The 12,746-nt window shown below is 34.9% G+C and overlaps 1 protein-coding gene across 1 annotated transcript; it reads right to left on the bottom strand.

The window, feature by feature from the left end:
* Positions 1 to 333: 333 nt before the first annotated feature.
* LOC121984398 (dnaJ homolog subfamily B member 1-like) lies at positions 334 to 3,708 on the bottom strand. Its single transcript, XM_042537309.1, has 3 exons — positions 3,211 to 3,708; positions 1,856 to 2,286; positions 334 to 966 (listed from the first exon to the last, which is right to left on the bottom strand). The coding sequence occupies exons 1-3, from the start codon at positions 3,373 to 3,375 to the stop codon at positions 528 to 530; spliced, it is 1,035 nt and encodes a 344-aa protein (XP_042393243.1). The 5' UTR covers positions 3,376 to 3,708; the 3' UTR covers positions 334 to 527.
* Between the last annotated feature and the right edge of the window lie 9,038 nt (positions 3,709 to 12,746).

Below are 12,746 nucleotides of genomic sequence, written 5' to 3'. Positions count from 1 at the left end.
ATATATGAAACACTCCATCATACATACTAGATTCCATGAAAGGCCTGAAACGTTAAGTCGTATATGAGCCCGTTAAGGCTTGAAACGATTAGTCCTTTATGAAGCCGATAAGGCTTGAAATAATTCATCGAAACCATGGACAGAGATAAGAGATCTCTCTCCCTTGCGACGATCGCCAACAAAATCTTTTGCCTGCTGCTTCTTGTCTAAGCACGTACAGCAAGTAAAAGCAAGGGTAAAATGACAATTCAGTATTGGCATCAGCAAGTAACGAATTTGCTATCGAAACAACCTAAAATGAATAGCTCTTCAATGGTGAAATAAAATGGAACATACAGTTAAATCTCGTGTCAAAGAATAATCATAAGTTAGGTAGATTATGGTCATGCCGTAAGCCAGTAGTTTAAACGATTAATATCTAAATAAGAATGTAAGTTCCAACAAATCATGAAATCTTCAGTAAAAAGAATCCAGGTGGATGAATGGAAATTTTAGTCTTGTATCAGAGTACTTCACATTCGTTGTAGTCAAGCTCCTAGGACACGTCGGATATCACCTCGCTGGCCTGGTGTCAACCTCGATGGGAACTTCACATCAAACTTGATAATTAAGTTACCTTTGTTGTTTGGTTCCTTAGCAATTGGCATCCCCTCCTTTGCAATGACAAGTTCATAGCCAGGGATTACTACATCGGTAACCTTGACCGACAAATCGCGGCCATCAAGAGTCTTCAACTTTATTGTAGTCCCAGCAAGTGCATCAACCAAAGAGATTTTCTGGTGGACTTGGAGATCATTGCCGTCCCGCTTATAAACATCATGTGGCTTCTCATCAACAATGAAGACAAGATCAGCTGAGAGTCGGTTCACTTGTTCATTTCCTTTGTTCGGAAAAGTTATCCTGGTGCCTTTTTTCCATCCAGGCTTGATTTCAATAGTTAGAATCTCTGTTTCCACAGTAGTCCGTCTATAATACAACATATGAAAGGAGTTCAGCAAACTAAAACATTATCTTTTTAAATTCATCACTCAGCATACAAAATGATGCACATGGTTCTCTCTAACAGTTGTCTACATGTCCATGACCCATCATGTTTGAGTGGACTTTATGCTGAAAGGCAGAATGAAAAAAAAAAAAGTACAAACATATAATAAAAAGGTAATAAATTTTAGGCATTCCTCGAGGTGGAAAATGTTTAAAGAAAAGCAATAATAAGGTTTACATTAATTTTATTATCCACAATTTTATGGATCGACAACAAATTTTATGCCTTCTACAAACTCGATGTTTAAGGAAAGCTGTAAAGGTAGAAATCCATTTTGTACAATTGAACTTTCTCAGTTTTTTTGTTCTCTTAAAAAGCTAAAGAAAACTTGAACAAAGACTAAAGTATCAAAGAAGAATACATCGTGATAGTTCAATCAAACTAGAACTAAAATTAAAATAGGTGTCGAGGTACCATTTATGCATCTCCAGTGACATCCAATTGAACATTTTATTTACATGCAATTAGATGCCCTTAAGATTAGCAAATAATATCAAATTGATAATGATAAATAATATATCAACATAAAAATTCAAAAAATATGCTTTGTCACACGCAAAAAAGTTTTTGAACAAATAATATGTGTTGCTGAGGACTTGATAGTAAATAACCACAGAATAAATGAAGCAAAATGTTATTATACATTATTTCAATCTTATTCAGTATGCTAAATAGATAAGAAAATACCATCAAATGGAAAAAAAAAACAATAAGTGCTATAATGAAGAAGTAGAGATAAACACAGATGAAGAAATTCAATATGCTAATAACATGGTATTTCACTTAATGCTAGAAGTAGTAGGTGTATACCCATTAGATTGTAAGACATTCCTGGAGATCTTCATCTTCCTTTTGGATCCAGTGTAGAGCTCTTCAAGGCTGCAAGGTAGGTTGTTCTCTACAGCTGGTGGTTTCCTTGGCTGGCTACTGCTTGGACCAGCAGGTCCCTCAGCATATGGCCTGAAAGTACTATTTGTCCTACCAAAACCACCAAATGTACCATTCCCATCTCTTTGATACTTCGTAGATTTTGCACGGTTCATGGATTCAAAACCAAAAGGATTGTTGCTCCCAAAAATTTCTGCAAAGATATCTTCAGCATCACGAGGATTAAACTTAAAGTTACTAGGACAAGTTGTGCCATTCGATGTAGCACTTTGTGAACCAGGAGGAGGCATGCCCTTCAAGCCCTCTTCTCCATACTGATCATATATTGCCCGTTTATTTGGATCACTTAGCACCTGGATAAAAAATTTACGTATCAGAGTTTTGCATTTTTCACTCTTACTACTTTGTTCCTTCAAGCCAACAGGAACTATTGAATAGACAAGATAGTGACAGTACACATATGTATAGTCAAGGTGTATGGCATAACACTGAAGCTAGATCAAATAGCAAATGAAGTTTTGAAGGAGATTGCAAAAAGAACAAAAAAGGTCCAGAAACTGCTTAACTTATACTTTTGAATGTAGTTATTTTGCTTTCTAACAAATGGAAAGTCATTATCAACTCTTTAAGCAACTTAGAAGAATATAACATAAATGGAGTCACATAGATTGTAAGATATTAACCAGGAAAAAATAAAGCCAACAAAAGGAAAATGCTGAATTATACTAATCTAAAAGAATTCTTGAATTCCAAAACAGCAAATAGAAATGCAGATAGACAAGCATGCATAATAGGAACTAAGACGGTTGTAGATAATAATAAACAGAATTCAAAAATTTACATATAGATGAAGAAACAAAGATTCCTAGTTAGCTCCTTAGTGCATCCACAAGTAGTATGAGCACATTAAGCAACCTATAGTAAAAGAATAGATACATATGCACCCTTAGTCTATTGTAGCATGTATATCACGAAAATCTTTAGAGTTTGAATCTCATATTCGTAGCGATGTGTTTTCTAATTGTGAATTATTACAACTTCTGATCCTTGATTCTGGTCATCCTAAATCCAAGCTTTACTGAATCAAACGCATGCGTTCCATATGGTGGTGCAATGTTTTTTCTAATCGAATCTCAATTTCAGAAATATGACACAAATGAATTATAAAATTTGACAGTTCCTAAAGAGAAACAACATATTTAAAGAGATAAAATGAAATCCTTTATCTTTCATTTATAAGAGCAAGACCGATACAAGAAGAAACGGCAAGCACTCGCCTCGTATGCCTCAGAGATCTGCTTGAACTTGGCCTCTGCCTCCTTCTTATTATTTGGATTCTTATCCGGGTGCCATTGCATCGCCAGCCGGCGGTATGTCTTCTTAAGGTCATCGTCGGTGGCATTCCGATTCACTTTCAATATGTTGTAATAATCAACTCCCATGTCGATCCAAACACCGGAGGCGCAAACGCACAAATAAGTGTTACAAGAGCGCCAACAGAAACGACATGCCGTCTACAATTTATCGAACAATCACGTCTCGTATTTGGAATAGAAACGACAACACGGTCTCCAACCGTTGCAAGAAGCAGCTTTTCCGAATCGAGGTGCAGGATTCCGTCGTGGAGACGCCAGAACTCTTCAAGCGTCCAGGCGATCGAAACACAATCTCCTTTCGCGGAAAGGGAAATAAGGATAAATTTGTTTCGAATTAGGGCAATCAAAGGTTAGTTGTAAAATGGAAATTTGAATGATTTGGGGCGAAATGAGAGGTGGCGTGGCACGCTTTTCTTTCGAGCTATTTGTATGACATAATTGTTGAAATAGTTAGAAATGATTTACATGATTTTTGTTTTATTTTAACTATTAGAACTTTTCAGCCAGAATAAAGAAGATGGTATGAAAATTAGGATTGAAGATGGGAAAGAGATATCATACATTTATAGAAGTATTTCGAAATTGATTTATCAAAAAATAAGTTTTTATTTGTTTTCATTTTTTTAAATTCATTGTAATTATTTAATTTTTTTTACTAATAAAAATTAAAAATCAAAAGAAAAAGATAAAATGATTTTTTTTACACAATTCGTATTTTCGTGGAAAATTAAAAATTGAAAGAAAAAGATAAAATGGTTTTTTTTCAACACAAGTTCTATTTTCATGGAATGATCATAAACAATTAATGTAAAGATATTGACTTCAAAGTCACGGTTCTTTGGATAGCTATATTATCATATTTTAGGGTTGAATCAATTTAGAAAAGATCTAAACTTAGGGATTGATTAACAGATAATAGTGTTTCAATATCTAACCAAAGAACTACTGTGGTATCGATCAATCGACTACTAGTATAAATCGGGAAATACACATGACGCTCAATTCAGAAGTCAAATATCCTTTGGTTGCACCCTCAATTTGAAAGAAAAATTTCTATAAATACGTCATAGCTGATGATTAAAGTGCGAATGCCTGAATAATAATCTGAATATTCTATTATGATATCATACAATCAGGACGAATTAATAATTATTATTATAGTTATATTTCTAAATCTACTAGATCATGCATATATACTAGTGATCGTGCACACGCGTCGTGTGTGTAATATAATATATTGAAATCACATTGATTCTTTTGTAACACCTACGAAATTATACGATAGGTATATGAATATTATTTTCCTTAGAGCATAAAGAAATGAGAAGAATAGGAGAAAAAGAAAAATAAAAACAAAAGAAAATATAGAATAAGAAGAGGTGTGAGGTCAAGGATTGAACTTTGAACCTCCCACAATTTATGGAGATAAATTAATGAATGATAACCATTAGGATAAGGAGAAATAATTGGATAGAAAGAAATGAAAAATTTAGTTAAATGAGAAAAGAAAACTAAGCAAAAAGAGCAAGAGAAAACCAAGTTGCTTACCTTCTTTTCCCTCTTGGTTAAGAAAAGGAGCAAGCAAAAGAGGGATTGTCTACTTCCCTCCCTCTCTCTATTTTCGTGGGAATTAAAGGAGTGGGGGAAAAGAGGAGTTGAGGGAATGAATGAGGACATGTTTCATTTGGCAAAGGGATAAATAGGTTTAGAGAAGAAAAACAAGGGATTAAATTCATTTTCTTCTTCCTCCTTCTCCCTTCTTCATTCTTCACCGAACCAAGAAAACTTCCCTCTCCTCATTCCAATAGCTAAGTTAAGTTCTTCTCCAAGAAAGCTAATTTCCGAGAAGAAACCTTCAAGTTCTAGCCCTTACAAGCAAAGGAAACAAAAGGAGGTACAAGAAGAAGAAGCTTCCTCCTTCCTTGACACCTAGAACACTTTTCTCTCTAAGGAAAACCGCAAGCGAAAGGATGTAAGTTCCCCTCACCTGTGGTACAATAGCTCTTGTTGTTCTATGAAGATTCGGTTACATAAAAATCTAAGAAAACATCATGAAGAATTCCAAACCAAGATAAAACCAAAGGAAGGACCTAGGGAATGAAAAGATCTAAATTTGATATGCTCGATATTTTTCTTGTAACATGTATTTTATGATAAGGATGTATCTCATGTCTCTATGTTAAAATGTTTGGTAGAACTTAGATTCATGAGTATTCGGCCATGGTAGAACTAAGGGCCTAGGAGAGCTTTAATTTAAAACTAAGCATGCCATGATCTCCCTAAGATAAGATATGAAACTATTATGATATGCCCATGATTGTATGTTAAGTTGAATTCTATTTCATGTCCATGAAGGTTCAGCCATGTTTAGTTTTTGAAGCCTAGGAGAATTTAAAACAAGTCTAAGATGCTCATGACCTCCTTGATGAAATGTTATGAAACTAACTTAATGTTCTTATGTTTATTGTTGCATGGAAATTAAATTACATGCTCTATAACATTCGGCCACATCATGTTCAAGGGCTTAGGAAATTTAGAACCTAACTCAACTATGCTCATGTTATTCCTTGAAATATTTGCTATGAAAGTTGTTTAAGGTTCTCATACTTTTAGGACACTTGAACCTTAGTTTTAAGTCCTATAACATTCGGCCACATCATGTTCAAGGGCTTAGGAAATTTAGAACCTAACTCAACCATGCTCATGTTATTCCTTGAAATATTTGCTATGAAAGTTGTTGAAGGTTCTCATGCTTTTAGGACACTTGAACCCTAGTTTTAAGCCCTACAAGTTTTGGCCACTTCATGATTAAGGGCTTAGGAAACTTAGAACCTAACTCAACTATGCTCATGTTATTCCTTGAAATATTTGCTATGAAAGTTGTTTAAGGTTCTCATGCTTTTAGGACACTTGAACTTTAGTTTAAGTCCTATAACTCTCGGCCACCTCATGTTTAAGGGCCTAGGAAACTTAGAACCTAACTCAACTATGTTCATGTTATTCCTTGATATGTTTGCTATGGAAGTTGTTTAGGGTTCACAAGCTTGAATGATAGTTTTTAACCCAATGTACGCTTGACAAGTTTCGGCCATGATAAGTTGTAAGCTTAAGAATCCTAGAACTCTACCTAAACTTGCTCATGGTGGTTCTTATAGTATAAGAAATGATGCTTACTTAGGGTTCACATGTTGGTATGGAGTTTTTACCAAAAACCCAATTTATATGGTTCGGCCACTATAAGGCATTAGGGTTAGAAACCTTATTATGTTTTCCATGTAAATTATATGTCATGATTATGAGATTTCTATGCTTCTATGTTTAATTATGCACACTTATGATCTATACATGATGGAAACCCTTATGCTATGGTGTGTATTATTTATGATGAGTTATGTGCCTATTTATGCATGATATATGTGATGAGCTGTGTGCCAATTTATGCATAAAATATATGATGTGCTGTGTGCCCAAAATTCTACATGGTATGATATGATAAGAGATACGATATGCAAGAAATGATAAAAACCATGATATGTAAGACATGCTATTTTACTTTATGTATGGCTTGTACCACTACTAGAAAATTAGGCTTTTGAGACAAAAATTTTAAGATAATGACAAAATTTGTCTCAAATACTAAGTAATTAAGACAGTAATAATAAATGTCTCAAAATTTTATATTGAGATATTAAATTTAAGACAGTATTTAAGATTTTGTATCAAATTCAACTAATAAGACACCTAATAAAGACGGTTAAAAATATAATTATATAAGACATTCAAATAAAATGCTAAAAAAAAATATTTGTCTTAAATTATCTTGAATATGATTCATCGAAACGATCGCGATAATTGTCACAGATTCTACCATTCCACTTCCAATATTATTTCACAGAACGATCGTGACTATTGATAATTTACAGCAATGATTATTTTTAATTTATAATTTGTGTTTAGACTATTGATAATTTAAGAATTATAAACATAAATCATATTAAATATTTAATGATGTACTAACCTTTTAGGATATGCCTAAATCATTAAATAACATAATAATAAAAGTAAATAATAAATTTATTATATATAGAGAGAGAGAGAGAGGGGGGGGTGATAATATTAATTAAAACTAATTAAAATTTAATCTAATTATATTTATTTAAGAAAATAATAATAATATAATTAATAGTTAATAAGAAAATAAATTTATATGATTATATAGATTTTTTTTTTAAATTTAAAATGATTATTTATTATATTTTATTATATTATATTTTTAAATGATATATTTTAGAAAATAAATTTTTTTATCAAAACTAAGTCCTAAATTTCTATTAACATCATCGTTTTCTCATTTTCTCATGCTTCGAAACCTAAAAGTCATCGTTGTCACCGCTTCAGCCATCGCTGCTGCCTCCACCTTCGTCTTCTTCTTCTTCTTCTTCTTCTTCTTCTCACCCTGTCGTGCCCGCCCGCTGATACATCCGCCGCTTTAGCCGTCGCAGCCACTTCCGTTTCCACCGCCACTGCTTCCTCCGCCGCCGTCGTTGCTTCCTCCCCCGCCGCTGCTTTCGCTGCCGCCTTCTTCTTTTTCTTCTTCTTCTTTTCGTCCTGTCATGCCCGCCCGCTACTGCTGCCATGTTCTTCTTGATGGAGCCATTGATTTTGGACATGATGAAGAAGTTGCAGATAATGATGAAACATATTAGGATTGTTTTTTGTATTGTTATTCTTTAACGTTGATGAGGATAATGCATTTGAAGAACCTACTTTAGTCTCAGCTTTCTCGAACCCAGTGAGCTTGGAAATCATTCTCTCAAGGCTTTTTTCTTACACATGGAAGTGGAGAGTTGGAAGCATATAATGTTTTGATTTGAGAACTGATAATCCCTGGTTGGTATGCACATTTGCTTTTTGTTTCCGACATTGTTCCTTGTCTTCTTTTTTCTTCCTAATTTATCATGCTCTAACTGATCAACAATTCCATTGCAGCAAAAAGGCGAAACCCTCGCCCCCCGGGCCCCCACCGACCGGACACTGATCAACAATTCCAGTAACAGTAGTTGGTGGAGTTCTTACATCAGTTGCGTCTTTAGCATTGTTGTTTAAGTCGATCTGTGAATACACACTACTCTTCACCATTTCCTTCTCTTGCGATAAGTCAATTTTTTTTGTTCCATTTGCATTGCTATTTTCTTGGACAAATGTAGTTTCAGAACCAACTTCCCCATGCCTCATCTCCCTTCTCTTTTGAACTTTACCTGGTTCAATAGGAACACTTCAATACCTTTGTCGATAGGAGCTTCATTACTAACCAAATTGGCTTTCTTAGTCCTCTTCAACATAGAGATTTATTTGGTTGTATTACTATCCATGGAGTTCTCCACAAATTGCTCATCCATTCTGCCTAATCCTAGTAATAGAACAAATTTGCATCATCCAAGCAAAATGAGCTTCTGAACTTTTTAAAGAGGTCACTAATTGCAATGGTCATCAATTTTTATTCTTCTTCATTTATGTTTGATGTATAATCAATTTTTGAGTATTAGTCTGATTTATTTATAATTTAATAATTAGTCATCATTGTTTTCTTTTTTAAATTTAGCTTCAAATGTGTAATTGACCTTTTATGACATCTGGACTAATATGTTGATTTTTTTCATGATAGGTCATCATGGTTAGACAAAAAAAGAAAGAGACAACCATGCTATAAAAATTGAATGGTGATCAAGCAAATGTGGTAAGAGGTAATTTATCTCAAATGCATCCTCCCACACGTGTAAAAGAGAAATTGCAACAAGAAAAACTAAATAACATATTACGTCCAATAATTCATCCACAAACATGATCCAAGCATCAATAACAAGTTCAGCATGCATCAATATTGCAAGCTCAAACTTTGGAGCTCATTGATGAACAACAAAATTCATAATCAATTGATGTTGGTGATGTAGTAGTGTACATATTAACAATTTTGATGATGTAGTAATGTACATATTTCTAAGTTATAGATAAATTTATTTTACAAGTGTAACAACTTGAAAGTCATAAAGATATTGACAAACACATGAACCATCATTTCTTATTACGAGATGAAGATGTTTGTTTAACTTGGGGTTGTTTGTGTTGTATATATACATAGTTGCAAGAAAGAGGATTATGTGTTAAATGATGATATTTCTTATTGAAAAGTTCTATTTATTGAATTTTTAACAATATATATTATAAATCATCTTTACCTCTAATAAGAGTTTTTTTTTTAAATGTTCAGGATTCTGACGAAGAAGGATTATAGAAGTTATCTCCAGATCATGAGGAGTTGATCTTTAGACTTTCTATTGTGTAACTTTTATGGGAATAACAGTTGTTTTTCTTATCAAATTAATGATGGATATGTAGATATTTCTATTATTGGATGAATGTTGGATGCACTTCAATTAATGATTGTAGAATTTTATATTATGTATATCATTTTTAATTTATAGAGAGAATTTTTCCTTTTGTTTTGAAATGATAATTCAATAAATATGATCTAGATTAATTTGTATAGTAAATATTCTTTTAAGATTATTAATTTTAATCATAAATGTTGCATCTAACAAGTTAAAACATTAGGGACAATAATTTATTCTCTTCACTTCTATTTGAGACAGCACATTACCATCTCAATTTAGTGTATCTAGTTTTTTCACAGGATAAGACATAACATTTGAGACAAAACAATAGCTGTCTTAAATACTTTTGAGATAATTGAACAACTGTCTCATCACCGTCTTAAATAGCATTTGAGACAGTACAACTGTCTCAATATTTTTTTGAGACGCTTGTATTGGAGACGACTACATTACCGTCTCATCATTGTCTCAAAAACATTTTGAGACACTAAATTTATAATTTAAGACATATTTTGTTGTGTCTCAAAAGCCTAGTTTTCTAGTAGTGTACCAAGGGTGGACTCCATAAGCGCCCCGGGGTCGATGGATTAAGAAACGAGCCTCGTCAGGGATGAGCTCCTAAGTGCCCCTAGGTCGATGGACTAAGAAACGAGCCTAGTATGTATGCCTTGTAGGGTTCAAGACTTGCTACCTTGGACCTACATAGGACGCGCACATTTATGTATGTGGTACAAGCCGGGGCCCTAACCATGTTATGATTATGTTTAAGTATGTATAAAATAAGTTTTTAAAGGACATGTTGCATATATTATTGCATAAATCATGTTTTTAAAAGTCATTTTGCATAACACATTATGATTATGTTACGATATACCATGATGCCTATGATAAAAATAGGTGAATATTAATAGGAATTTTAAGATTTTGGAATTTTCGGGAATTTTTCATGAGCTCGTATGAACGAGTTAACGGGGACAAAAATGGGGTCCGGAAAAGCCTGTTTAGGCGACCCTGTTTAAATGAGGAAAAGTTTTAATTTATATTTCCTTTTCCATTTTTCTTTTCCTCCTGCGTGCCGACCCTTGTCCAAAACCTTGCGGCGATTTCTCCCGAGCCCTAACCGGCGCCGAACTCCCTCTCCCTTTCCGCGTACAAAATCTCTCGGCCAAGGGCTTTCCCTTCTTTCAGTCTCCACCCTCTCGGCGCGAAGTTCCCGTGCCCTAGCCAGCCCCGGCCGACCGGCGACTTCCCCTCCTTTCCTTTGGTCAGACGAGACACCACCGGCACTGGAGCCCTAGGTTTTCCCTTCTCCTTCACCACCTCGCGGTGACTCCTTGCATTGCCTTGCCTCTTCATTTGCTGTCGCCGAAGGTGTGCCCTTGCCGGATCCCTCTGCCGAAGCTTCTCCCTGTCCCTTCCTCTCTTTCGGCCGAGCAGTGTCACCATTCTCCTGAGCCCTAGCGCCAACAGTCGTGCCTTAATTCATGACCGCCGCCTCTCTGCTGCAATTTGGCAGCACGACCACCACTGGTGAGCCTTGTTTGCCGACCTCAACAACCCTTTCGGTGACTGCTGTTTGGGGTAAGATGTATATAAATATTGAATTAAATCCATTGTTTGTTTGGTTGCATTGGATTGATTTCGTTCAGGTGAGGTGATAATGGTGGATGGAGGATAGATTCATCATGGGTTTGGTTTCGGACCGGAGAAAATAGTGCCAAATCCTTTATTGTGTTTCTGCTCGACAGTGCCGAAGACGACACAGAGCTATGCCGTAGCCGGATCTTGGAGGTAAGCTTCGGTTGTTGATTAGGATTTTTGCTTGATTGGTTATCGATCTTGATTCTTCATATGATCCGGACAGTGAAGAATTTTCAGTAGCCAACGTCCCTTAATGGCAGCAAGTTCCAGCCAGCAACTCTTTGGTTTCAGTACAAACCGGTGGCTGTGAATTAAGGTAAGGAACATGATTATGATACATATTGATTTAAGTAGGAATTGGTACATACATAATTGCTTATGTGTTTGAATTAGATGATTGATTATGTAGATGTGTAATCACGTGTAAATGGAATTAAGTTTAGATTCTCGATTTAATGGTGGATTGTGGATTAGGTTTATGTTATTAAGTTAATTAGGGCTTGCCCCTAATTTGGTGTAAGAGATTTTTATTTAGCTATTTATAGGAATTAGCTAAATAAAATGTATATGTATTGGTGACACAGGACTTGACACGAGACGAGCATCTCGATGTTGGATTTGACTGGATTGAACCTGCTTTTGGAGGCGGGTACCTCTTGACTTATCTTTTATGATATCGTCATTTGGATATGCATAGTACTTTATAGCTGCAAACAATAATCATGTTTGTCTTTGGTATGTCAGTTTGATATCCATAGCATGTTCTGTTTAGTTGCTTGCTAGGTATCCATGTTTATACCTCGCGATTATTACCATGAGTACCTTAGTTCCTAGAGTAAGTGACATACCATGCTCTACTGAGGTTAGGACTATGTTCTGGATTTTATTTCTGGCATGTGTATCTAGATTATCTGATACCTAGGTTTTTATGCCATACCTGGCTTGTGTACCTCTATTTGTATATCATATATGATTCATGTACCCAGACTTTGATTCTTTGATCTGTGCATATTGTTGGTACATATGCTATGGAAAGGGGGATATGTTTAGGATCTAGGTTGTTATGTCATAAAAGACCTGTATACCCTAGATCTGTGGATTTGACCTACTGATACTGTGGTACCCATATTATGTATATATGGATTTTTCTTTATGCTGATCAGGACATTCCATACTTATTATGTTCAGGACATAGGTTTTTGATATTCTATCTGACCTGTGTACTCTAGATCTTGGTATGTGACCATCGATTTTATCGTACTCATTTTATACATATGGATATGGTTATGTTGATCAGTTTATGACCCTGCTTAGTGTCATGCATCATGATTGTATGCTGCGCGATTGCCGGCTCTACTATGGTTGAGCACATCGCCAGTTACATGTACTGCACACACCACCACT

Source organism: Zingiber officinale, chromosome 5B (assembly GCF_018446385.1).
Source record: "Zingiber officinale cultivar Zhangliang chromosome 5B, Zo_v1.1, whole genome shotgun sequence".
In the NCBI taxonomy this organism is placed as follows: domain Eukaryota; kingdom Viridiplantae; phylum Streptophyta; class Magnoliopsida; order Zingiberales; family Zingiberaceae; genus Zingiber; species Zingiber officinale.
Note: the sequence above shows the minus strand (reverse complement) of the source record. Positions and strands in the feature narration are given on the sequence as shown.

Bases quoted from the DNA above. Each gene is read 5' to 3' on its own strand.
- LOC121984398 (XM_042537309.1), bottom strand. From the start codon at position 3,375: ATGGGAGTTGATTATTACAACATATTGAAAGTGAATCGGAATGCCACC. The intron at 2,287-3,210 runs GCGAGTGCTTGC...TTTTTTATCCAG, and splicing joins AGATCTCTGAGGCATACGAG to GTGCTAAGTGATCCAAATAA. The intron at 967-1,855 runs GTATACACCTAC...GTTGTATTATAG, and splicing joins AATGTCTTACAATCTAATGG to ACGGACTACTGTGGAAACAG.